The sequence below is a fragment of the Salmo salar genome, chromosome 03 (assembly GCF_965601325.2).
Source record: "Salmo salar chromosome 03, fSalSal1, whole genome shotgun sequence".
Classification (NCBI taxonomy): domain Eukaryota; kingdom Metazoa; phylum Chordata; class Actinopteri; order Salmoniformes; family Salmonidae; genus Salmo; species Salmo salar.
In genome coordinates, this window is record NC_138293.1 from 55015819 (window position 1) to 55039428 (window position 23610).

The 23610-nt window shown below is 39.8% G+C and overlaps 2 protein-coding genes across 2 annotated transcripts; both read left to right on the plus strand.

Moving 5' to 3' along the window:
- Positions 1 to 976: 976 nt before the first annotated feature.
- Positions 977 to 3232, plus strand: LOC106600953 (ferritin, middle subunit). The gene is made up of 4 exons (XM_045714930.2): positions 977 to 1253; positions 1616 to 1762; positions 1996 to 2121; positions 2592 to 3232. The coding sequence occupies exons 1-4, from the start codon at positions 1152 to 1154 to the stop codon at positions 2745 to 2747; spliced, it is 531 nt and encodes a 176-aa protein (XP_045570886.2). The 5' UTR covers positions 977 to 1151; the 3' UTR covers positions 2748 to 3232.
- Positions 3233 to 20908: 17676 nt separating this feature from the next.
- On the plus strand, positions 20909 to 22961 carry LOC106599970 (ferritin, middle subunit). The gene is made up of 4 exons (XM_045714931.2): positions 20909 to 21226; positions 21609 to 21755; positions 21993 to 22118; positions 22598 to 22961. The coding sequence occupies exons 1-4, from the start codon at positions 21125 to 21127 to the stop codon at positions 22751 to 22753; spliced, it is 531 nt and encodes a 176-aa protein (XP_045570887.1). The 5' UTR covers positions 20909 to 21124; the 3' UTR covers positions 22754 to 22961.
- The last annotated feature ends 649 nt before the right edge of the window (positions 22962 to 23610 follow it).

Below are 23610 nucleotides of genomic sequence, written 5' to 3' on the forward strand. Positions count from 1 at the left end.
TTCTTTCTCTGTCCACTACTGTATTCCCATACCTCATACTGAAAATTGAATTGATGTTAAAAAAAAGTGTGATAAACTGTAGGGTTTTTCTTTTGACTGCATTCTGGAAAAGGTACATAATTAAGCTACATGTGCTATTGAAACATGTGCTCTTAGAGAATGAAACAGAAGTTTACAGAACTGCTTCTCAAAGTTCCATTCCTTTTATATCCTAAATGAAATGTAGACATAGACTATTTCTCAATTAGCCCAATATTAGAATGAGTGTTCAAATTCTTCCTATTTTCTTCTAAGGATATAACACACACACCTTTTTCAACAATAAGCGCTGTAGTTAGACCTGCACTGTAGCATTGCTTGTGGCTGATACCACTGCTTTAGTCGTTTCCAATAAAAAGTTACTTTGTAATAAACAAAGTAAAAAAAAATAATAACAGAACGAGATGAAGAGGTCAAGGCGAGAGCATTTACTCCGCCCAAAATCTGTCCGAGTGAGATAATGCCATTTATTTATGTGTGGAGGTATACAACAGAGGGTTAAATTATTTTTGATTGAATAGAAGTTTCGTAATGTTTAAGCTTTTACAAAAGCTTATACAAACGCAGACATATATATTATATGTGGATGCACGTGGCATTCCTGCAACTTTGAGAAAAACGACGTTTAGTTGTGCGTGTTATTTTCTCGCGTACCTGCCCTCTCATTGGTTAGAATCTTGCCTGTCTTCAATCGTTGAGCACATGTATTTCCATTGTTAGACTGGTCACTCGTCTCTCTTGTTAATATAATAAATAATCTTTGCTTTGGGTCATGAGGTGTATGAGTGGGCTCGTCGTCAAATGATCCGCCTAGTTCCTGTTGAAATTCTAAAGGTGATTGGCTACGCTCTGTGAGGGTGGATTTCACTGACGCGTTCCGTTCGGAACAATAAATAGAGGGAACAAGGCTCCTTCCACTTCACAAGTCTGAGAAGACGCATGAAGAAGTTCTTGCTTCAACAGTGATTGAACGGAACTCCTCTGCTTTCGTCCCGTTATTATAGAACATTCCGGCTTGATAACGTAACACTTATTTTAACTGTAATAGCAAAATAGTCGACGGAACTTTATTTTTGTACATTTCATTTTGATATAAAAGAAAATCTGCCACGATGGAGTCTCAGATCCGCCAGAACTATCACCACGATTGCGAAGTTGCAATCAACCGGATGATCAACATGGAGATGTTTGCCTCCTACACCTACACTTCAATGGTAAGGAGTCTACCAAGATGACCGTTTTGTTGATCTACCTGTGTATTATTATTCCTGGGCCTAAATGCCATTTTTCACCTGACTTTTCTGTTGTCCTAGACAATTAATAGCCAATAAACTCAACTCCGTGACATACATAATTTAGTTTTTTTTTCAAATGAACCCGGGAATCTATTCTACCTTGGACAGAGCGCGTAACAACTCCTTGACGGGTTACTTGTCAGGTTACCAAGTAGTCTACGGACTAGACTGATTCATGCCTTTGTCATCAAGTTTAGTTGCCACAACAAGAACATAATGCCGAGTCACTTTTGGCATTTTTTTTTTTCCTTCTTAACACTGTTTTATATTTATCCACCCAGGCTTTTTATTTCTCCCGTGACGATGTGGCTCTGCCTGGCTTCGCGCATTTCTTCAAGGAGAACAGCGACGAGGAGCGGGAGCACACCGACAAGCTACTCTCCTTCCAGAACAAGAGAGGTGGACGCATTTTACTCCAGGACATCAAGGTGAGTCCCTGAGCATCTAAAAACCAAGTTAGATTGTAGACTGATAGAAATGTCTTTACTCCATGGAGGAGTGTCTACAGCGTTAAGTTGATCTAGAGAACATGGAGTAGTCCTGAACATGCTGCCTCTAACCACTGAACTGACAGTGTGAGGGGTGTAACTCTGTTCACTTTATCCTAACCTTAATGTCTGCTAGTAGTTCCTAACACTTGTGTTCACTCTGTCCTGTGTAGAAGCCAGAACGTGATGAGTGGGGTAATGGGCTGGAGGCCATGCAGTGTGCTCTGCAGCTGGAGAAGAATGTGAACCAGGCCCTGCTGGACCTGCACAAGATTGCCTCTGACAAGGTTGACCCCCATGTAAGTTATGGTGGATCTGCACATCACATGTATATATCAGATAGAATACAGGTACTGTCCCAGGAGATGATCAGGTTGTTGTAGCTCTGATAACTAATGACACAAGATTGTGACCTGCTTCACACGCACACAATAGTCCACTGATGCACACTAGACACACAATGCAGCTAATGCATAAGGGGCAGCAGGTTGCCTAGTGGTTAGAGCGTTGGGCCAGTAATAAAGGTTGCTGGATTGAATCCCCTAGCTGACCAGGTAAAAATGTGTTTTGCCCCTGAACAAGGCAGTTAACCCACTGTTCCACGTTAGGGTCTCATTGTAAATAAGAACTTGTTCTTAACTGACTTGCCTAGTTAAAAAAAGCTGGAAACACTCTGCACTTATGCCATTACCACCAGGCTCTTGTGTGTTACTGTATCTACAATATTCTGTAGTTATTCTCTTGTCTGACCTGTGTTTTCCCTCTTTAGCTGTGTGACTTCCTGGAGACCCATTACCTGAACGAACAGGTTGAGGCCATTAAGAAGCTGGGCGACCACATCACCAACCTCACCAAGATGGATGCTGTCAAAAACAAGATGGCAGAGTACCTGTTTGACAAGCACACCCTGGGAGGCCAGAGCTAAACCACTTCCATCCCCAGGCTACGGCATCCAGCCTCAAACCAGGACTCCTGGCTTCTCTGATAGATCCTACTGGCTTTGCATTTTATAGGGAGGGTGGAGTGTTAAACTGGTGCAGTGCAACACAGCTTTAACATTGAAGTATTTTTGTTGACAACACTACTGTATTTTGGATGCAAGGCATCTTGTAAAACAATAGAAAAGAAAAACAAGTGATATTTTTTTAAGTGTTGACCTGTAGTAATGGATGTTTGTCTATTCAGGTTCTTTGATCCGTGTTACTGAGTATCTCAATTTCCTAGTGATAAATACTGATAATTGTAGACCTACTAGTGACTGAGGGTCATAACAATAAGAGAAGTTTAACATGAGGTTTTAAAGGACATTACGTCTGACAAGTGTCCTTTACTGTATCTTGTAATAGTGCCATGTCAATTAAGGGCCTAACTGTCAACTCTAGGTCCATAGGAGTAAAATGGGTAACTACAGTTGATGTAGACCTTTACTCTGCACGTCACAAGTTTATAAGATGGCCTACAGGTCAATCATAGTCTTGCTCGGTAGGTGAGTTAGCCAGTTATGGTGTCTTTCTCTAGTGTTGGGAAGTTTGGCTCTTACTGACTCAAAATCAATCTTTACTCATTTTGTTTGAGTTGGTAATGCGTAATAGTTCCCCTACAGCAAACTATTACTCAAAATAGTAAATCTACAAGCCTGTCGTTCTTAAGGGGCTTATTGGAGCTGTCATGGTTGCAAAGCTACTTGTAATTAACCAAAATTAGTGAACTTTGATTTTGGTAATTAACAGGCAAGCGTAACTTATACTTTATCTGAAAAAAAATATTGCTACACATTTTTAGTGTCCATGAAGTACATGAGTTTCTAGTGGATAGACCATTTGGTTGAAGGGGAAAATGGCCTAATGAGGAAATCAGCAAATCAACAATGGCATTTTCCATAACTCTGCAACTCAACTTTCTTCACACGAATGCCACCAACATTTACAACCAAGAAGTATGACATGGTAAAGTAATTGATTACATTTAAATTAAATATGGTAATGGTGTTCACTGTGTTGGTTTATATTTAGGGTAATGTTTTGCAGCTTTGTCATTCTATTACAAAATATATTTTACCTGTGATAAGGCCACACAGAGGGCCAGAGATTTGTGATAACCTGACATTCACAAAAAGGCCACTAGATGGCATCTGATTAAATTGTATATTCCTTAATTGACCAACATTTGTGTTTGTTATGATCCCTATTAGCTGCTGTCAAGGCAGCAGTTACTCTTCATGGGGTCCAGCAAAATAAGGCAGTTCTATACAATAAAACTAACATTACATTGCTAAACAGATTTCAAAACACATTAAGGGTTTGCCCTCAGGCCACTACTCTACTACCACATATCTACAACACAAAATCCATGTGTGTGTGTCTATGGTGCATATGTTATTGTGTCTGTGCCTATGTGTCTCTTCACAGTCCCCGCTGTCCCATAAATTGTATTTTTATTTTTTAAGTATGATTTTACTGCTTGCATGAGTTGCTTGATGTGGAATAGTAGCCATGTCATGGCTCTATGTAGTAATGTGCACCTCCCATAATCTGTTCTGGATGTGGGGACTGTAAAGAGACCTGGTGGCATGTCTTGTGGGGTATGCATTGGTGTCTGAGTTGTGTGCTAGTAGTTTAAAACTGACAGTTCGGTGCATTCAACATGTCAATACTTCTCACAAATACAAGTAGTGATGAAGTCAATCTCTCCTCTACTTTGAGACACGAGAGATTGACATGCATAATATTAATGTTAGCTCTCTGTGTACATTTAAGGGTGAGCCGTGCTGCCCAGTTCTGGGCCAATTGTAATTTTCTTTAGTCCTTTTTTGTGGCACCTAACCACACGACTGGACAGTAGTCCAGGTGCGACAAAACAAGGGCCTGTAGAACCTACCTTGTTGATAGCGTTGTTAAGAAGGCAGAGCAGTGCTTTATCATGGACAGACCTATCCCCATCTTAGCTACTGTTGTATCAATATGTTTTGACCATGACAGAAGTTTAGTCTCAACTTGTTACATTTCCACATTATTCATTATAAGATTTAGTTGAGGTTTAGGGTTAGTGTTTTAATTCATTAACATACATAGACACACAGGCTTCACTCAGCACCAGTGGCAAGTCATTAGTAAATATTGAAAAAGTAAGGGGCCTAGACAGCTCCTCTGGGGAATGCCTGACTCTACCTAGATTATGTTGGAGGCTTCCATTAGAGAACACCCTCTGTGTTCTGTTAGACATGTAACTCTAGACCCACAATATAGCAGGGGATGGAAAGCCATAACACTTATGCTTTTTCCAGCAGCAGATTATGATCAATAATGTCAAAAGCTGAACTGAAGTGTTTTATGTTTCTGTATTTGTAATCTTTATTTAACTAGGCAAGTCAGTTAAGAACAAATTCTTATTGACAATGACGGCCTACCCCGGACGACGCTTTGCAAATTGTGCACCGCCCTATGGGACTCCCAATCACGGCTGGATGTAATACAGCCTGGATTTGAATCAGGGACTGTAGTGACACCTCTTGTACTGAGATGCAGTGCCTTAGACTGCTGCGCCACTCGGGAGCCCTAACAAAACATCTCCCACAATCTTATTATTATCAATTTCTCTCAGCCAATCATCAGTAATTTGTATAAGTGCTGTACATGTTGAATGCCCTTCCCTATAAGTGTGCTGAAAATCTGATGTTAATTTATTTACTGTGAAATAGCATTGTATCTGGTCAATCACATTTAAAAAAAAAAAAAGTTTACTAAGGGTTGGTAACAGCCAGATTGGTCAGCTGTTTGAGCCACTAAGGGGTGCTTTGCTATTGGGTAATGGAATGACTTTTGCTTCTCTCCATGGCTGAGGGTGCACACTTTCCTGTAGGCTTAGGTTGAAGAGAGGGCAAATAGGAGTTGCAATGTTGTTCGTCCGCTATCAGCCTCAGTAATTTTCCATCCAATTGGTCAGGCCCAGGTGGCTTGTCATTGATGATAGACCAAAATAACAATGCTTTTTAAAAATAATTCAGTCAGTTATGCATGGATGTGTAAATTCAGAATTTGTTGTTGGCATATCATACCATAGTTTGCTAATCTTGCCAATGAAAAAATCATTAAAGTAGTTGGCAGTGTCAGTGGGTTTTGTGATGAATGAGCCATCTGATTCAATGAATGATGGAGCCGAGTTTGCCTTTTTGCCCAACATTTCATTTAAGGTGTTCCAAAGCTTTTTTACTATCGTTCTTCATATAATTTATCTTTGTTTCATAGTACAGTTTCTCCTTCTTTTTGTTCACTTTAGTCACGAGATCTCAATTTACTGTACAGTACGTTTGCCAATCAGCTGTGCAGCCAGGCTTATTTGCCATTCCTTTTGCCTCATCCTTCTCAACCATACCATTTTCCAATTCCTCATCAATCCATGGGGATTCAACCGTTTTTTGCAGTAATTTTCTTAATGGCTGCATGCGTAGTAGTAAGTGGAATAAGTAATTTAATAAATGTGTCAAGTGCAAATATTCTTTACATCTTCAACATAGGAATCACTACCTTTGCAACCCTAAGCTGTCATTTCTGACTGAGACTGTAAAAGCATGCTTTAAACGATGTACATTTGTTGATTGCTAGGCATACAAATACCATTATTTCTTGGTCCATTTGAAACGAGGTCTAGTTTGGCTTCAACCGGACTAGATTGTGAACAACTCTTCGCAGAATGCATAGCTTTACTGCCGTGAAGGTGATAAGCACAATATTGTTTGAACTGCAGCATGCCAAACGATTTGTTCTCGAATTTGTTGAGCAGAAGCTGTTTATGTTTTGGTTCTACAGAGCTGTGTCCATCATAACATTCAATAATCAATTAATTGCATTCAATATATTTTTCTTCTCTATGCTGCCTGCAGCATGATCTATTTTGCCTACGACCATATGACAGACAGTTGTTGGTCGGAGCACATCACCAAAGGATTGCATATTACTCTTGCTGTATAATTCATTGCGGCCAGTAGGTCAAACTAACAACTAAAATGAGTCACTCAGAAAAAAAACGAATCATGAGTCATGACTCTTGAGTCAGTAAAAAGTTGTTCCAAGAGAATTAATCGTTCTTGAACTGCACCTCATTAGCCAGAGGTGGCACCACAGGGTCCAAGGTGGTGTGGCAAAATGTGTAAGTGTCTTTTCTGGGGCCTAGAGTGTTTCCTGAACTCATGATCTGGTCAGGTTTAACTCTGGGTCCTATTCGTAGGCCATGACAAAATATTAATGTTTTCGATAGCTTCCCTTTTCATCTGTGCTATGACTATAGTACTGAGAGTTTTCTTGTCAGGTTATGTGGATTGGAAACACTCTTGGCCTAAGGTGGATCAAACTCTTTCAAACTACCACAAACCTTGCTCTTACTCATTCTGAATCTGATACCAAAAGAGCCAGAGACAACAACTTCAATGGACAGCATACTCTTGTGTTTGATTAACTTCTATAGCAGGAATGAGCATTATGCAAAGAAAAGTTACAATGTCTTTAAATATATATTTCTCTCTATGCATAATGTTAAGCAATAGACAGACAGGTTTACATTTTATGACATAATACCTATTATTTGTTAATCTAATTACAATGCTCTTCTACAATTATTCATTCTAGAAGATTTATGAAAGGCAGAGTTACAATGAAGACAGTACACGTTGTAATCACTTTTTTTAATGCTCAAGTCATAAAAGCACTAAGCTATTGTTGTCCTGGTCTCCATCTGGTCCACCAGAGGTTTGTTTACTAGGGCTCACTATAGGAACTGATTTCTTATCAAATCCAATTATTCAATCATTAAATCAACTTCTTTCAACATTTTCATTGAAAATAATATCCCCTTTTCATGAAGTAGATTTTATTGAATGTCATTCATTCTATTGCACTATTCTAACCAAACATGCATTACCAGTTCATATCAGTAGGTGTCACTATACACTAGCTAGTCGAAAAAGACTGATGCCATGATAGCTGCCTGTCTCTGTATATGTGAAAGTTCTGGTTGTGTTAGCTAGAATCCATCAATTCATTCTTTCTGCATTAGCCATCCATGTGTTATGGTTGGACAAACGTGTTTATTTATTTTTCTTGTTAAGACAGTGGAATTTGCACGACAAACATTTGTAAATAACCACCAGAGGTGGAAATAAAATAATATGCCAACAAACATTACTGGACTAACCTTTTCAGGAACTTCAATATACCTTGGCTTCGGGTAGCAGCAGGAGATCGTTTCATCTTTATAAAGTGCCAAACATATTTATTCAGTGAGTCTATTGATAAAAGTCACCTTGTCCGAGAGAGATTTACATGGTTATCAAAACCTCACACCAAGGTAAGCCTACACGTCTCACTTCCGGTTCCCGTGACATGCATTGAAACATGGCTTTATTTTGCAAAATATCTGGAATGCATTTCAAATAACAGGTGTGCCATCGTAAATGTTAATTTGTGGAATTTCTTTCCTTCTTATTGCATTTGTACATTAAGGTAGGGGTGGTATACAGAATATAGCCCTATGTGGTAAAAGACCAAGTCTATATTATGGGAAGAGCAGCCCAAAAAGCAGAGAAACGACAGTCCATCATTACTTTAAGACATGATGGTCAGTCAACACATTCACCCAACCTCAACCCAAAAAACAGATAAAGCAACACCTCACGGCACAAAGCCTCTCCCTTATTTGACCTAGATAGTTTGTGTGTATGCATTGATATGTAGGATACGTGTGCCTTGAATTTTTTTCATGTAGTTCTGTCCTTGAGCTGCTCCTGTCTATTGATGTTCTGTATTGTTATGTTTCGTGTGGACCCCAGGAAGAGTATCTGCTGCTATCGCAACAGCTAATGGGGATCCTAATAAAATACCAATTACCAAATTGTGATGCTTTAGGATGAGTTGGACTGCAGAATGAAGGAAAAGCAGCCAACAGGTGCTCAGCATATGTGGGAACTTCTTCAAGACTGTTGGAAAAGCATTCCAGGTGAAGCTGGTTGAGAGAATGCCAAGAGTGTGCAAAGTTGTCATCAAGGCAAAGCGTGGCAACTCTGAAGAATCAAAAGTGTTTTCATAGTTTTGATGTCTTCACTATTATTCTACATTGTGGAAAATTGTAAAAATAAAGAAAATGATCCTGTCTTATCTGTATGCTCTGTATGCTCCACACACCAGAGGACCTGAGCCCTATGACCATGCCTCAGAACTACCTGGCCTGAAGACTCCCCAGTCCACCTGGTTGTGCTGCTGCTCCAGTTTCTGCTGTTCTGCCTGCAGCTATGGAACTCTGACCCGTTCACCTGACATGTTACCTTATCCCGGGACCTGCTGCTTCGTTTCTCCTCTGTCTCTATCGACCTCTCAACCTTTGAATGCTCGGCTATGACATGCCAACTGACATTTACTCCTGAGGTGCTGACCTGTTGCGTCCTCTATAACCACTGTGATTATTATTTGACCCTGCTGTTCACCTATGAACGGCTAAACATCTTGAAGAACCATCTGGCCTTAATGACCATATACAGTGCATTCAGAAAGTGTTCAAACCCCTTGACTTTTTACAAATTTTGTGACTTTAAAGCCTTATTCTAAAACTGCTTAATTGTTTTTTCCCCCTCATCAGTATACACACAATACCCCAGAATGGCACAGCAAAAACAGGATTTCAGACATTTTTGCAAATCTATATAAAAATAAATAAATACGGAAATATTACATTTACATAAGTATTCAGACCCTTTACTCGGTACTTTGTTGAAGAACCTTTGGCAGCGATTACAGCCTGCAGTGTTTTTGGGTATGACACTACACGCTTGGCACACGTTATTTGGGTTGTTTCTCCCATTCTTCTCTGCAGATCCTCTCAAGCTCTGTCAGGTTGGATGGAGAGAGTCGCTACACAGCTATTTTCAGTTCTCTCCAGAGATGTTCGATCGGGTTCATGTCCGGGCTCTGGCTGGGCCACTCAAGGACATTCAGAGACTTGTCCCGAAGCCACTCCTGCGTTGTCTTGACTGTGTGCTTAGGGTCATTGTCCTGTTGGAAGGTGCACCTTCGCCCCCAGTCTGAGGTCCTGAATGCTCTGGAGCAGGTTTTCATCAAGGATCTCTCTGTAATTTTCTTTGTTCATCTTTCCCTCGATCCTTACTAGTCTCCCAGTCCCTGTCGCTGAAAAACATTCCCACAGTATGATGCTGCCATCACCATGATTCACCGTAGGGATGGTGCCAGGTTTCCTCCAGAAGTGACACCCTGCATTCAGGCCAAAGAGTTCAGTCTTGGTTTCATCAGACCAGAGAATCTTATTTCTCATGGTCTAAGTGTCACGCCCTGATCTGTTTCACCTGTTCTTGTGATTTTCTCCACCCCCTCCAGGTGTCAATTATTTTCCCTGGTGTAATTATCCCTGTGTTTCCTGTCTCTTTGTGCCAGTTAGTAATGTCAAGTCAACCAGCGTGTTTTTCCCGTGCCCCTGCTTTTTCTTATCTCTCTTTTGCCAGTCCTCCCGGTTTTGACCCTTGCCTGCCCTGACTCTGAACCTGCCTGCCTGACCTGACCTGACCTCGAGCCTGCCTGCTGCTCTGTACCTCCTGGACTCTGACCTTGTTATGATCTTCTTGCCTGTCCACGACCATTCTCTTGTCTGCCCTTTGGATACTAATAAATATCAGAGACTCAAACCATCTGCCTCTCGTGTCTGCATCTGGGTCTCGCCCTGTGCCCTTATACTAAGAGTCCTTTAGGTGCCTTTTGGCAAACTCCAAATGGGCTGTCATGTGCCTTTTACTGAGAAGTGGCTTCTGTCTGTCCACTCTACCATAAAGGCCTGATTGGAGCTGCAGAGATGGTTGTCCTTCTGGAAGGTTCTCCCATCTCTACAGAGGAACTAACCCCCATAATGAGATATATTTTTTGTTGTTGTCAATATTCTGAATGAACCAACACATGGTTCAACAATTAATATATTTGCTGTGCTAGACCTAAGGGATAATGGTAGCTTCATAATTAATCTTTCATGTTCAAAATCTAGAAAACCATGCCAGACTGCTATCTAAATTAGCCCTGGAGCATTTAATATAGCTATAAAACAAACAAAAATATGTTTGGAGATGTGTATTACACATTTATGAATCATCTAAATGTTAGCATTAAACAATCAAGGCCTTTAAACACTTGTTGGACTATAATTGTACAAATGTAACGCCTTTTATGGTGTCTGACGGAGTTGACATAAATCCACTTAGTTGCATTTAATGAACAAATAGTTTGTTCCTTTACATGGTGTTAATAGCTGATACTTTGGTCTGTCAAAATATAAACTTCACATTTTGTTAATATTAAGACAAATATTTGTAGAAAAAAAAGTTGATTGTCCCATCTTTTAAGGGTCCCTGAGCTCTAATATAGCGAATTCTTTCTCTCTGCCCCATGGCAAAACAAAACACATAGATTGTAGCTACACTAGATATGATATAACCAAAGATTGTTGTTATCCAGCATTTCTGGACATTACAGGTTTGCCTAATCAAAACACTGCAATAGATTCTACAACTAACCTGGTATTGGCTGTACTCTCTTGGTTCCCAATTCTGGAAACCAGTTATCTTAAACGTCCGTTTCCAGTTGCAGGTGGTTCTAGAAATACCAGAGACAACACAGATGATAGTAAATAAATATATCTTTCTGAGTTATCTCTAGTCTTTGTGCATTTGCCTGTTGCCTTTTCTTTGCAGGTTTTACTCAAACTCAATCTCAAACTCAACCGATTTTTCTGTAATCCTGCAGATTCATTATCATTCTCCAACACCTCCAACATTAAGCATGCCTGCCCATCATGGTATTGGGCAGCTTATGACACTTGAGAACTCATCTGGTTTAGAAATCAAACTCTGGTTCTCTTATTGCAAACCACATTTTATACATTTTCCACAGTTGTTTTTTAGAGAACATTGTATTGCAAGGTATGCTACAGTATATATGTGTAGGATATGCTGTGTTGGCTAATTTGCATATGCAACTTCGTTTTTAAACGTACATTCTAGCATACATGACACACACATCTTCATATCTAAACGCTTTTGCTTGGCTTTCTACGTAAAGTATATGATTGAATGCATCTTCAAGCCTGCAGCTTGTTACTTGAAAAGAGACATAATCAGGTCAAAACATGACAACAACAAAAGTGTCACTGAAAGATAGCTAATGAAACACAAGCCTCATGAACAGGGAAATTGACATTTACTGTAGCAGGCTAGGCTAGTCAAACTAGTATCGGATAGCTTTAAAAAATAAAAAAAAATGGCTAAATGGTGAACGGAGTTACCTCTTCATAGGACAATTTGTATTGCATGCTGAATATTTCAAGTGCACTCAAAAACAGATGTTGATCTTATTTCAGTCTTTGGGAGTTCATCAAACACATACAGCAAGCAGTTTGAGTTTTCAGACCTCATTTGAGACTGTGTTTACATCCTAGATAGAAGCAGTGTTAAACTGTTATTTTTATGAGACAATGTGCAAGAATTGAAGGCGCCAACACATTTTATAGTTATTATAAGAATGTTTTACTGTCAAATATAAAAATCTGCTCCTCCCTCGATGGGGATCGATCAACTTCACGTTTTTCGGCTTCTGCCCACAACCTATAGGCTACTGCATATTTGAATTAATACTTGAGAGAGTAGCCCACCATTCACATTCTATTCCATATTCTGAGCCATAGGCCTATCCAAGCCTTTACACTCAATGTAGTTGGTCCAAAGTTGGCATCACGACACTCACTTTAATTGGATTGATAATGTATTTCTATCCCAGTTCACTTTCACTACAACAAAGTAATCAGCCTCTCTGTTTCCAGGTAGACTAACACAATACTTGTTTAATTTTATTCATGATATAATCTTCAGCTTATTAGGACTGGACATGATTTCCTTTACAACCATGTATGTATGTATGTATGCATGTATGCATGTATGCATGTATGTATGTATGTATGTATGCATGTATGCATGCATGTATGTATGTATGTATTTATAGTTTTTAATGAATTGATACTGCAAGTAAATTGTGTAATCATGTCAGCAGTTTCTTGACATTGAGTCCCTTGACTCCTTTTAAGTTAATTGAGTATTAGACGTTCATTTTGTGCCATAATCTGGTCTAGTGGTAATGCTGCTGACTCTGGACCACACATGGCCCTTTGCGGCATGGATTCAAACCCTGCCTACTCCTTCATATCTGTATTCCTCTACCTTTCTGTCACCCCCCTCTCATTCATAACTTGATATCTCAATAAAGAAAGAGAAATTACGAATATGTATAAATAAATTAGTCATTTCAAGACCATGTACTACCCAAACATGGTGAAGGGAACAAAAATAGAATAATGGGTTTTGACCTTGGTGGTGACTTTCTGAACTGTTATAGTTAGACCAACAGTTTAAAGTAAGACAGAAAAATATTGGTATTTGAGTTCTGATTGACTAAATTGACAACATTTCAGAAAAGTTGTTGTATTTTCCCTTAAATTCACCAGAAACAACCATTCACAGCTATTTGTTTAAAAATGCCTTAGTAAGTTACACAGTATATGTAAGTTACACAGTATATGTAAGTTGCATAGTATAGTATATGTTCCTGCTGTTCTCTCCTTCTTCCCTTTTTCCTTTTCTTCTAATCTGGTATCAGCCAGTCTTCATCCATTCATCACCCCTCATGTCTGTTTCTGCAGTCACGAAACCCCACCTCCTTCCACCATTGTCACTGTGATAACAGAACAGAACTACATTGAGACCAAAGATGGTGGATAAATGAAGATAGTTCACTCAGGCCGTTTACCACTGTCTGCTTAAGGAGATGGGTCCTTAAGCAGACAACAATGCGATAGTGGTCTGCTTAGTTAATTGACTTCCATGGGGGGGGGGGTGAAGGAGTGGGCTGTCTCGCTTCCTCTTCCGTCTCTGCTTGAGACTACAGAATGCTGAGTCACAATGACAAGGCAGAAATACAGCCAGGGCAGAGCCTGAGTCAGTCCACACTGTATTAGAACCAACAGGAGGTAATGACAGGAATAAGTAGAGGTGCAAATTTCACTGGAGACAAGGGGGAGATGCATTTTTGTCCCCCCCAAATGTTATCATTGGAATGTGATACAAAACGAGGCAATTGTGTGCTTTAGGACTATGCGGATGCCTCCGAGCAGTCGGGTAAGCTGTTTGCAGTGTTTCTCGACCCAAAACATATAAATATATATGTCCCCCCACATCTAAAACCAATGTTGTGCCCCTGGTAATAATAGTGGGAGGGAGGAAGCAATAGGGAGACAGGGGGAGGGGGAAAGAGTACAGACTAAAAACGCTGTGTCACCCTTCAGAACTTCAATAGAAAGAGTTATGTAATGGTTAACCATTCACAGTATTACTCACTGTTTATAACTTTGTGCGGCTGGTCACATGATGGACCCGGTCGTGACCGTAACAACTTAACACAGGTTCTCGGGGTTGAACATTACAGAAAAAATTTGAATAAAGAAATTAAGACAATTCATTGTCAATTTCATTTTTAATGCTATGTTTGCCCATCTGCTAAAATAAGGTCACTTAGAACAACCTGGACTCAGAGGTAGACGTAACATAGTAAAATTAAATTCGAGGTACGCCAATTAGTATGATATGTTTTGTATGTATTCATTTGTGGATGTCCATCATCCATTTCACATTATATTTTACCAATTGTAATTTGTACAATATGTTACGAATTGCTAAACATATGATATGTTACGAATTCCAATTTGTTGTGGCTAACGTTAGCTCAGTGGGTAGGTGCTAATGTTAGCTAGGTTGCTAAAGTTAGCTAGGCTAGGGGTTAAGGGTTAAGGTTAGGTCTAAGGTTAAGGTTAAGGTTAGGAGTTAGGTTTACCTGTTTGGGATAGGGGGCAGTATTTTCATGGCCGGATAAAAAACGTACCCGATTTAATCTCTTTACTACTCCTGCCCAGAAACTAGAATATGCATATAATTAGTAGATTTGGATAGAAAACACTCTAAAGTTTCTAAAACTGTTTGAATGGTGTCTGTGAGTATAACAGAACTCATATTGCAGGCCAAAACCTGAGAAGATTCCATACAGGAAGTGCCCTGTCTGACAATTTATTGTCTTTCTGTAGCCTCTCTATCAAAAATACAGCATCTGTGCTGTAACGTGACATTTTCTAAGGCTTCCATTGGCTCTCAGAAGGCACCAGAAAGTGGAATGAGAGGTCTGCAGTCTGGGCTAAGTACAGCAGCTCTGTTTGTTACTGGCCTGCCTGGGGACAGTGACACTGGAGATGCGAATCCACGAGACTACTCCATTTTGTTCTTTCAGTCTTTGAATGAATACAACGTCGTCCGGTTGGAATATTATCGCTATTTTACGAGAAAAATAGCATAAAAATTGATTTTAACCTATTACATCTAGACGTTCCGCTAGCGGAACACCTGCTCCAATATCCAATGATAGGCGTGGCGCGAATTACAAATTCCTCAAAAATACAAAAACTTCAATTTTTCAAACATATGACTATTTTACAGCATTTTAAAGACAAGACTCTCCTTTATCTAACCACACTGTCCGATTTCAAAAAGGCTTTACAACGAAAGCAAAACATTAGATTATGTCAGCAGAGTACCCAGCCAGAAATAATCAGACACCCATTTTTCAAGCTAGCATATAATGTCACAAAAAACAAAACCACAGCTAAATGCAGCACTAACCTTTGATGATCTTCATCAGATGACACACCTAGGACATTATGTTATACAATACATGCATGTTTTGTTCAATCAAGTTCATATTTATATCAAAAACCAGCTTTTTACATTAGCATGTGATGTTCAGAACTAGCAAACCTCCGGTGAATTTATTAAATTACTCACGATAAACGTTCACAAAAAACATAACAATTATTTTAAGAATTATAGATACAGAACTCCTTTGTGCAATCGAGGTGTCCGATTTTAAAATAGCTTTTCGGTGAAAGCTCATTTTGCAATATTCTGAGTAGATAGCCCAGCCATCACGGCTAGCTATTTAGTCACCCACCAAGTTTAGCCCTGACCAAACTCCAATTTACTATTAGAAAAGTTTGATTACCTTTGGTGTTCTTCGTCAGAATGCACTCCCAGGACTGCTACTTCAATAAAAAATGTTGGTTTGGTTCAAAATAATCCATTGTTATATCCAAATAGCGGCGTTTTGTTCGTGGGTTCAAGACACTATCCGAAGTGTAAATAAGGGTCACGAGCACGACTCATTTCGTGACAAAAGATTTCTAAATATTCCATTACCGTACTTCAAAGCATGTCAACCGCAGTTTAAAATCAATTATTATGCCATTTTTCTCGTAAAAAAGCGATAATATTCCGACCGGGAAAGCGTGTATACGTACAAAGAGAGAGAAAATAAAAGCATGGGATGCCCTCGTGCACGAGCCTGAGTCTCACAGTACTGTGACCAGCCACTATCCAAACGCGCTACTTTTTTTCAGCCAGAGCCTGCAAAGCCATGATTCAGCTTTTTGCCGCCTTCTGAGAGCCCATGGGAGCCGTAGGAAGTGTCACGTAACAGCAGAGATCCCCTGTAATGGATAGAGATAATCAAGAAGGGCAGGAAATGGTCAGACAGGGCACTTCCTGTAAGGAATCTTCTCTGGTTTTGGCCTGCCAAATGAGTTATGTTATACTCACAGACACCATTCAAACAGTTTTAGAAACTTTGGAGTGTTTTCTATCCAAAGCTAATAATTATATGCATATTCTAGTTTCTGGGCAGGAGTAATAATCAGATTAAATCGGGTACGTTTTTTATCCGGCCGTGAAAATACTGCCCCCTAGCCATAACAGGTTAAACAGCGTTTGACATGCTTCGAAGTACAGTAATGGAATATTTTGAACTTTTTTGTCACGAAATGCGCTTGTGCGTCACCCTTCGGATAGTAACCTCAACGCACGAACAAAATGGAGCTATTTCAATATAACTATGGATTATTTCGAACCAAAACAACATTTGTTGTTGAAGTAGAAGTCCTGGGAGTGCATTCTGATGAAGAACAGCAAAGGTAATCCAATTTTTCTTATAGTAATTCTGAGTTTAGTGAGCACCAAACTTGGTGGGTGTCAAATTAGCTAGCTTGTGATGGCTGAGCTATCTACTCAGAATATTGCAAAATGTGCTTTCGCCGAAAAGCTATTTTAAAATCTGACACCGCGATTGCATAAAGGAGTTCTGTATCTATAATTCTTAAAATAATTGTTATGTTTTTTGTGAACGTTTATCGTGAGTAATTTAGTAAATTCACCGGAAGTGTTGTGGGTATGCTAGTTCTGAACATCACATGCTAATGTAAAAAGCTGTTTTTTGATATAAATATGAACTTGATTGAACAAAACATGCATGTATTGGATAACATAATGTCCTAGGAGTGTCATCTGATGAAGATCATCAGAGGTTAGTGCTGCATTTAGCTGTGGTTTTGGTTTTTGTGACATACATGCTTGCTTTGAAAATGGCTGTGTGATTATTTTTGGCAGGGTACTCTCCTGACATAATCTAATGTTTTGCTTTCGCTGTAAAGCCTTTTTGAAATCGGACAATGTGGTTAGATTAACGAGAGTCTTGTCTTTAAAATGGTGTAAAATAGTTGATTGTTTGAGAAAATTGAATTGGTAATTGAAGTGGTATTTTAGTTGGTTTTGTATTTGGCGCCGTGCGATGCCATTGGCTGTTGGCTAGGGATTCCGCAGGCGGTCTGTCCTTAACAGGTTAAGCATGACACATCATTTAGTCAAAAAGTGATGCCCCTTTTCGCAAAAAAAAGGAATGCCAAGTATGTCACAGCCCTTTTTGTATCACCGGTTTAAGCATAAGTCTACTGTCACTCCCAACTGTCTGAAGAGGCTTTGACTCATTGTCTCCAAATCATTGTTTGCTAACATAATGAAAACATAACACCATAAAGTGAGGTTCAGTCTAAAACAGTTGATCAAAGTAACAGAGAGCAGGGCACATACTTCAAGGATTATCTATGTTGAAGACCCTTAGCCCCATTTGAAGCAGCTTCATAATTTTTCAACAAACAATGAACCTAGATAGTAGCTATGACAAACTGATAAATAGAGCTTGTTTTGGCTTACATTTTAGGAGAAAGGGGGTCCTGTCCTCAAACAATTGGAGTAGAGGGACTACCTTACATACTAGGCCAGGAAAGACCAGGGGCTGTATAAATCAGTGGAGGCTGGGGGGAGGAGCTTATTCAATGTGATCTAAAAGGCTAAACTGATCCTTAATCGGCACTCTTACTCTGAGAGACTTGATGCATACTGCCCCAGAAGAAGACCTAAGCTGTGTTTGAATACCCATACTAACATACTGTATATTACATACGTAATGAGTACATACTGCATACTATACACTACTAGTTCATAGGGCTCCCGAGTGGCGCAGCGGTCTAAGGCACTCCATCTCAGTGCAAACAACGTCACTATAGTACCTGGTTTGAATCCAGGCTGTATCATATCTGACTGTGATTGGGTCCAGCGTCGTCCGGGTTTGGCTATAGTAGGCCGTCATTGAAAATAAGAATTTGTTCTTAACTGACTTGCCTAGTTAAATAAAGGTTACATTTCAGTATACTGTAATAGAACGGTAAACTTTTAGTTGAGCTTACTAGCGCTTCGCCTGTCTACCGGAAGTTGATGCTGTTGATATGCAACCTCTTGCTAGCTTGTTAGCATAACAAATTACTAGCTAGACATCATACGATTTCAGATGTGTTTGTAAATTCAATCTGGTGTGCCAGAGTACGCTCTGGGCGTTTGTAAATTCAGAGCGTTGTCACATTGTCCGTTCATAAATTCAAAGTGTTTTGCTCTCTGAGCATTCAGAGCCCACACTGGACGCTCTGGCCGAAGAGTAGGGTTCATCCAAGCGTTCTGACCTCACACAGGCAGTCAAGCACCCAAGCTAACTGGCTAACTTTGGCTAGCTTGCTAGCTACTTCCAGACACAAATGAGAGAACACTTCACTCTGACCATTTTACTCACCCTAGCAGAGCTGGTTAGGCTGATTTCATGTTATCCAGAGCATTGGTGACTGTAACTGTGGTGCTGGCAACAATTTAATTACTCTTTTTTTGCAGACATGTACTGACACCGGTTATATTCAATGGGTGTTACGTTTGTATATTCATCAATTAATCTGCGCTTTGGCACACTCAGATGAGAGTGCTCTGAAATCGGAGTAGATAGCCAGAGCAAATGAACTATGTCCATTGAGAACGAACAATGACTATGCCACTTAGCTAAGCCTGATGTCTTAATAGCCAACTAAATGTATGTTAGGTAGCTAGTTAACATAACGGTACATACTACTGTAATGATATGCTATGCGGTTCGTAAGTATAGCGTTGCTAAAGAATTGTAACGTAACTTATTTGAAAATGAATTACATCGCTTAACATTTGTCATAGCTAGTTAAAGCAATGAAATTGTATCCATTCTTGTCGGACTTTGGCTGCAAATTTTCCGACATTTTCTTAAAATCTGAAAGCGTTGGGAGGCCACGCCCGTTTTCTGAAGAATTGCATTATGGGCCCTGAAAGCATGGAAAAAATGTCCATTTTGGCTAATTTAGTACGACATCCAGGAACTTCTGGCATACTAACTATATCCATACTATGGCCAATAACCATACTACATACTCCACTTACATCACAAATAGTATGGTTAGTGCAGTTAGTATGAGTATTCGAACACAGCTCTAGTTCTTATGAATACCAGTGATGTTGCAACTACATGGATGTTTTGAACAATAACCCAGCACCCTGAAAGCACCCTGTCAACAGTTGTGGAAGATCAGGTCATGTGAACTGAAGTTCTTAGGAAGGTTACTTTATTACTGTAGTCTTTGATTTTCATTAGCTGTAAAAAGTTTTCCACTTCACAGTTTTATCTTAATAACCTATGTATGGTTAGATGTATGTAGCTACTGATTCTGTGTAGTTATTTCTAGGCTAATGTAATCAACTTTGATATACCATTTGTCAACTACAATATGTCATTTGAAATCGAAAGGTCTATCATCAAATACCATTTCTACAAAAGCCAGCCTTTCTTTCTCTGTCCACTACTGTATTCCCATACCTCATACTGAAAATTGAATTGATGTTAAAAAAAGTGTGATAAACCCTACAGTTTTTCTTTTGACTGCATTCTGGAAAAGGTACATAATTAAGCTAAATGTGCTACTGAAACATGTGCTCTTAGAGAATGAAACAGAAGTTTACAGAACTGCTTCTCAAAGTTCGATTCCTTTTATATCCTAAATCAAATGTAGACATAGACTATTTCTCAATTAGCCCAATATTAGAATGAGTGTTCAAATTCTTCCTATTTTCTTCTAAGGATATAACACACACACCTTTTTCAACAATAAGCGCTGTAGTTAGACCTGCACTGTAGCATTGCTTTTGGCTGATACTACTGCTTTAGTTGTTTCCAATAAAATGTTACTTTGTTATAAACAAAGTAAAAAAAAAAAAAATACCAGACCGAGATGAAGAGGTCAAGGCGAGAGCATTTACTTCACCCAAAATCTTTCCGCGTGAGATAAGGCCATTTATGTGTGGAGGTATATAACAGAGTGTCAAATTACTTAAGGATTTTTGATCGAATAGAACTTTCGTAAAGTTTAAGCTTTTACAAAAGCTTTTACAAACGCCGACATATATATTATATGTTGATGCACGTTGCATTCCGGCAACTTTGAGAAAAACGACGTTTAGTTGTGCGTGTTGTTTACAAGCGTTCCTGCCCTCTCATTGGTTAGAATCTTGCCTGTCTTCAATCGTTGAGCACATGTATTTCCATTGTTAGAGTTGTCACTCGTCTCTCTTGTTAATATAATAAATAATCTTTGCTTTAGGTCATGAGGTGTATGAGTGGGCTCGTTGTCAAATGATCCGCCTAGTTCCTGTTGAAATTCTAAAGGTGATTGGCTACGCTCTGTGAGGGTGGATTTCACTGACGCGTTCCGTTCGGAACAATAAATAGAGGGAACAAGGCTCCTTCCAGTTCACAAGTCTGAGAAGACGCATGAAGAAGTTCTTGCTTCAACAGTGATTGAACGGAACTCCTCTGCCTTCGTCCTGCACTATAGAACATTCCGGATTTATAACGTAACAGTTACTTTAACTGTAATAGCAAAATAGTCGAAGGAACTTTATTTTCCTACACTTTATTTTGATATAAAATAAAATCTGCCAAGATGGAGTCTCAGATCCGCCAGAACTATCACCACGATTGCGAAGCTGCCATCAACCGGATGATCAACATGGAGATGTTTGCCTCCTACACCTACACTTCAATGGTAAGGAGTCTACCAAGATGACAGTTTTGTTGATCTACCTATGTATTATTATTCCTGGGCCTAAATGCAATTTTTCGCTGACTTTTCTACAGGCCTAGACAATTAAAGAACCAAGAAATGTAACTCCCTGAAGTTAATGAGTTTTACTTTGTTATTAAGAGCTTTCAGGTAGATATAGCATTCAATTGAAGCCGGGAATCTATCCTACCTTGGACAGAGCGCGTAACAACTCCTTGGCGGGTTACTTGTCAGGTTACCAAGTAGACTACAGACTAGACTGATTCATGCCTTTGTCATCAAGTTTAGTTGCCACAACAAGAACATAATGCTGTCATGTTTTTCTTCTTCTTGTAAACACACTGATTTATGTTTATCCACCCAGGCTTTCTATTTCTCCCGTGACGATGTGGCTCTGCCTGGCTTCGCGCATTTCTTCAAGGAGAACAGCGACGAGGAGCGGGAGCACGCCGACAAGCTACTCTCCTTCCAGAACAAGAGAGGTGGACGCATTTTACTCCAGGACATCAAGGTGAGCCCCTGAGCATCGAAAAACCCAGTTAGATTGTAGACTGTTAGAAATGTCTTTACTCCATGGAGGAGAGTGTCTACAGCATTAAGTTGATGTAGAGAACCTGGAGTAGTCCTGAACATACTGTCTCTAACCACTGAACTGACAGTGTGAGGGGTGTAACTCTGTTCACTTTATCCTAACCTTAATGTCTGCTAGTATTCCCTAACACTTCTGTGTTCACTCTGTCCTCTGTAGAAGCCAGAACGTGATGAGTGGGGCAATGGGCTGGAGGCCATGCAGTGTGCTCTGCAGCTGGAGAAGAATGTGAACCAGGCCCTGCTGGACCTGCACAAGATTGCCTCTGACAAGGTTGACCCCCATGTAAGTTATGGTGGATCTGCACATCACATGTATATATCACATAGAATACAGGTACTGTCCCAGGAGATGATCAGGTTGTTGTAGCTCTAATGATACAAAGATTGTGACCTTCTTCACACGCACACAATAGTCCATTGATGCACACTATACACACAATGCAGCTAATGCATAAGTTTGCATAAATGGCGGCAGGTTGTCTAGTGGTTAGAGCGTTGGGCCAGTAACCAAAAGGTTGCTGGATCGAATCCCCGAGCTGACAAGGTAAAAATATGTTCTTCCCGTGAACAAGGCAGTTAACCCAGTGTTTTATGTTAGGATCTCATTGTAAATAAGAACTTGTTCTTAACTGACTTGGCTAGTTAAAAAAGCTGCAAACACATTATCTGCACTTATGCCATTACCACCAGGCTCTTGTGTGTTACTGTATCTACAATATTCTGTAGTTATTCTCTTGTCTGACCTGTGTTTTCCCTCTTTAGCTGTGTGACTTCCTGGAGACCCATTACCTGAATGAGCAGGTGGAGGCCATTAAGAAGCTGGGTGACCACATCACCAACCTCACCAAGATGGATGCTGTCAAAAACAAGATGGCAGAGTACCTGTTTGACAAGCACACCCTGGGAGGCCAGAGCTAAACCACTTCCATCCCCAGGCTACAGCATCCAGCCTCAGACCAGGACTCCTGGCTTCTCTGATAGATCCTACTGGCTTTGCATTTATAAGGAGGGTAGAGTGTTGAACTGGTGCAGTGCAACACAGCTGTAACATTGAGGTCTTTTTGTTGACAACACTACTGTATTTGAGGCAAGGCATCTTGTAAAACAATAAAAATAGTGACCTGTAGTAATGGATGTTGTAACAGTCTATTCAGGTTCTTTGCTCCGTCTTACTGAGCATCTCAATTTCCTAGTGATAAATACTGACAATTGTAGACGACTGAGGGTCATAACAATAGAAGTTTAACATGAGGTTTATAAAGGACATTACCTCTGACCACAGAGTGTCCTTTACCTTAGCTTGTAATAGTGCCAAGTCGATTAAGGGCACAACAGTCAACTCCAGGTCCGTAATCGTGAAATGGTTAACTACAGTTGTAGACCTTAACTCCGCATCACAGGTATATTAGACGGCCTAGAGGTCAATCAAAACCGTTAGCCAGCTGTTATGGTGCATTTCTCTATTGATGGGAAGTATGGCTCTTACTGACAAATCTAGTTTATTTCAGTTGGTAATGCCCAATAGTTACCCTATAGCAAATTATGAACTGAATTCTCAAAATACTAATGATTCTACAAGCCTTTTGTTCACCATAAGGGGCTTATTGGAGCTGTCATATGGTTGCAAAGCTACTGGTAATTTACTGAAAATACTCAACACTATCATTTTGGTAATTAACGGGCAAGCTTAACTATAATACTTTAACTGAACATATTGACATTTTCTAATTTGTCCGTATAGTACTTGAGTTTCTAGTGGAGAGACCACTTGGTTA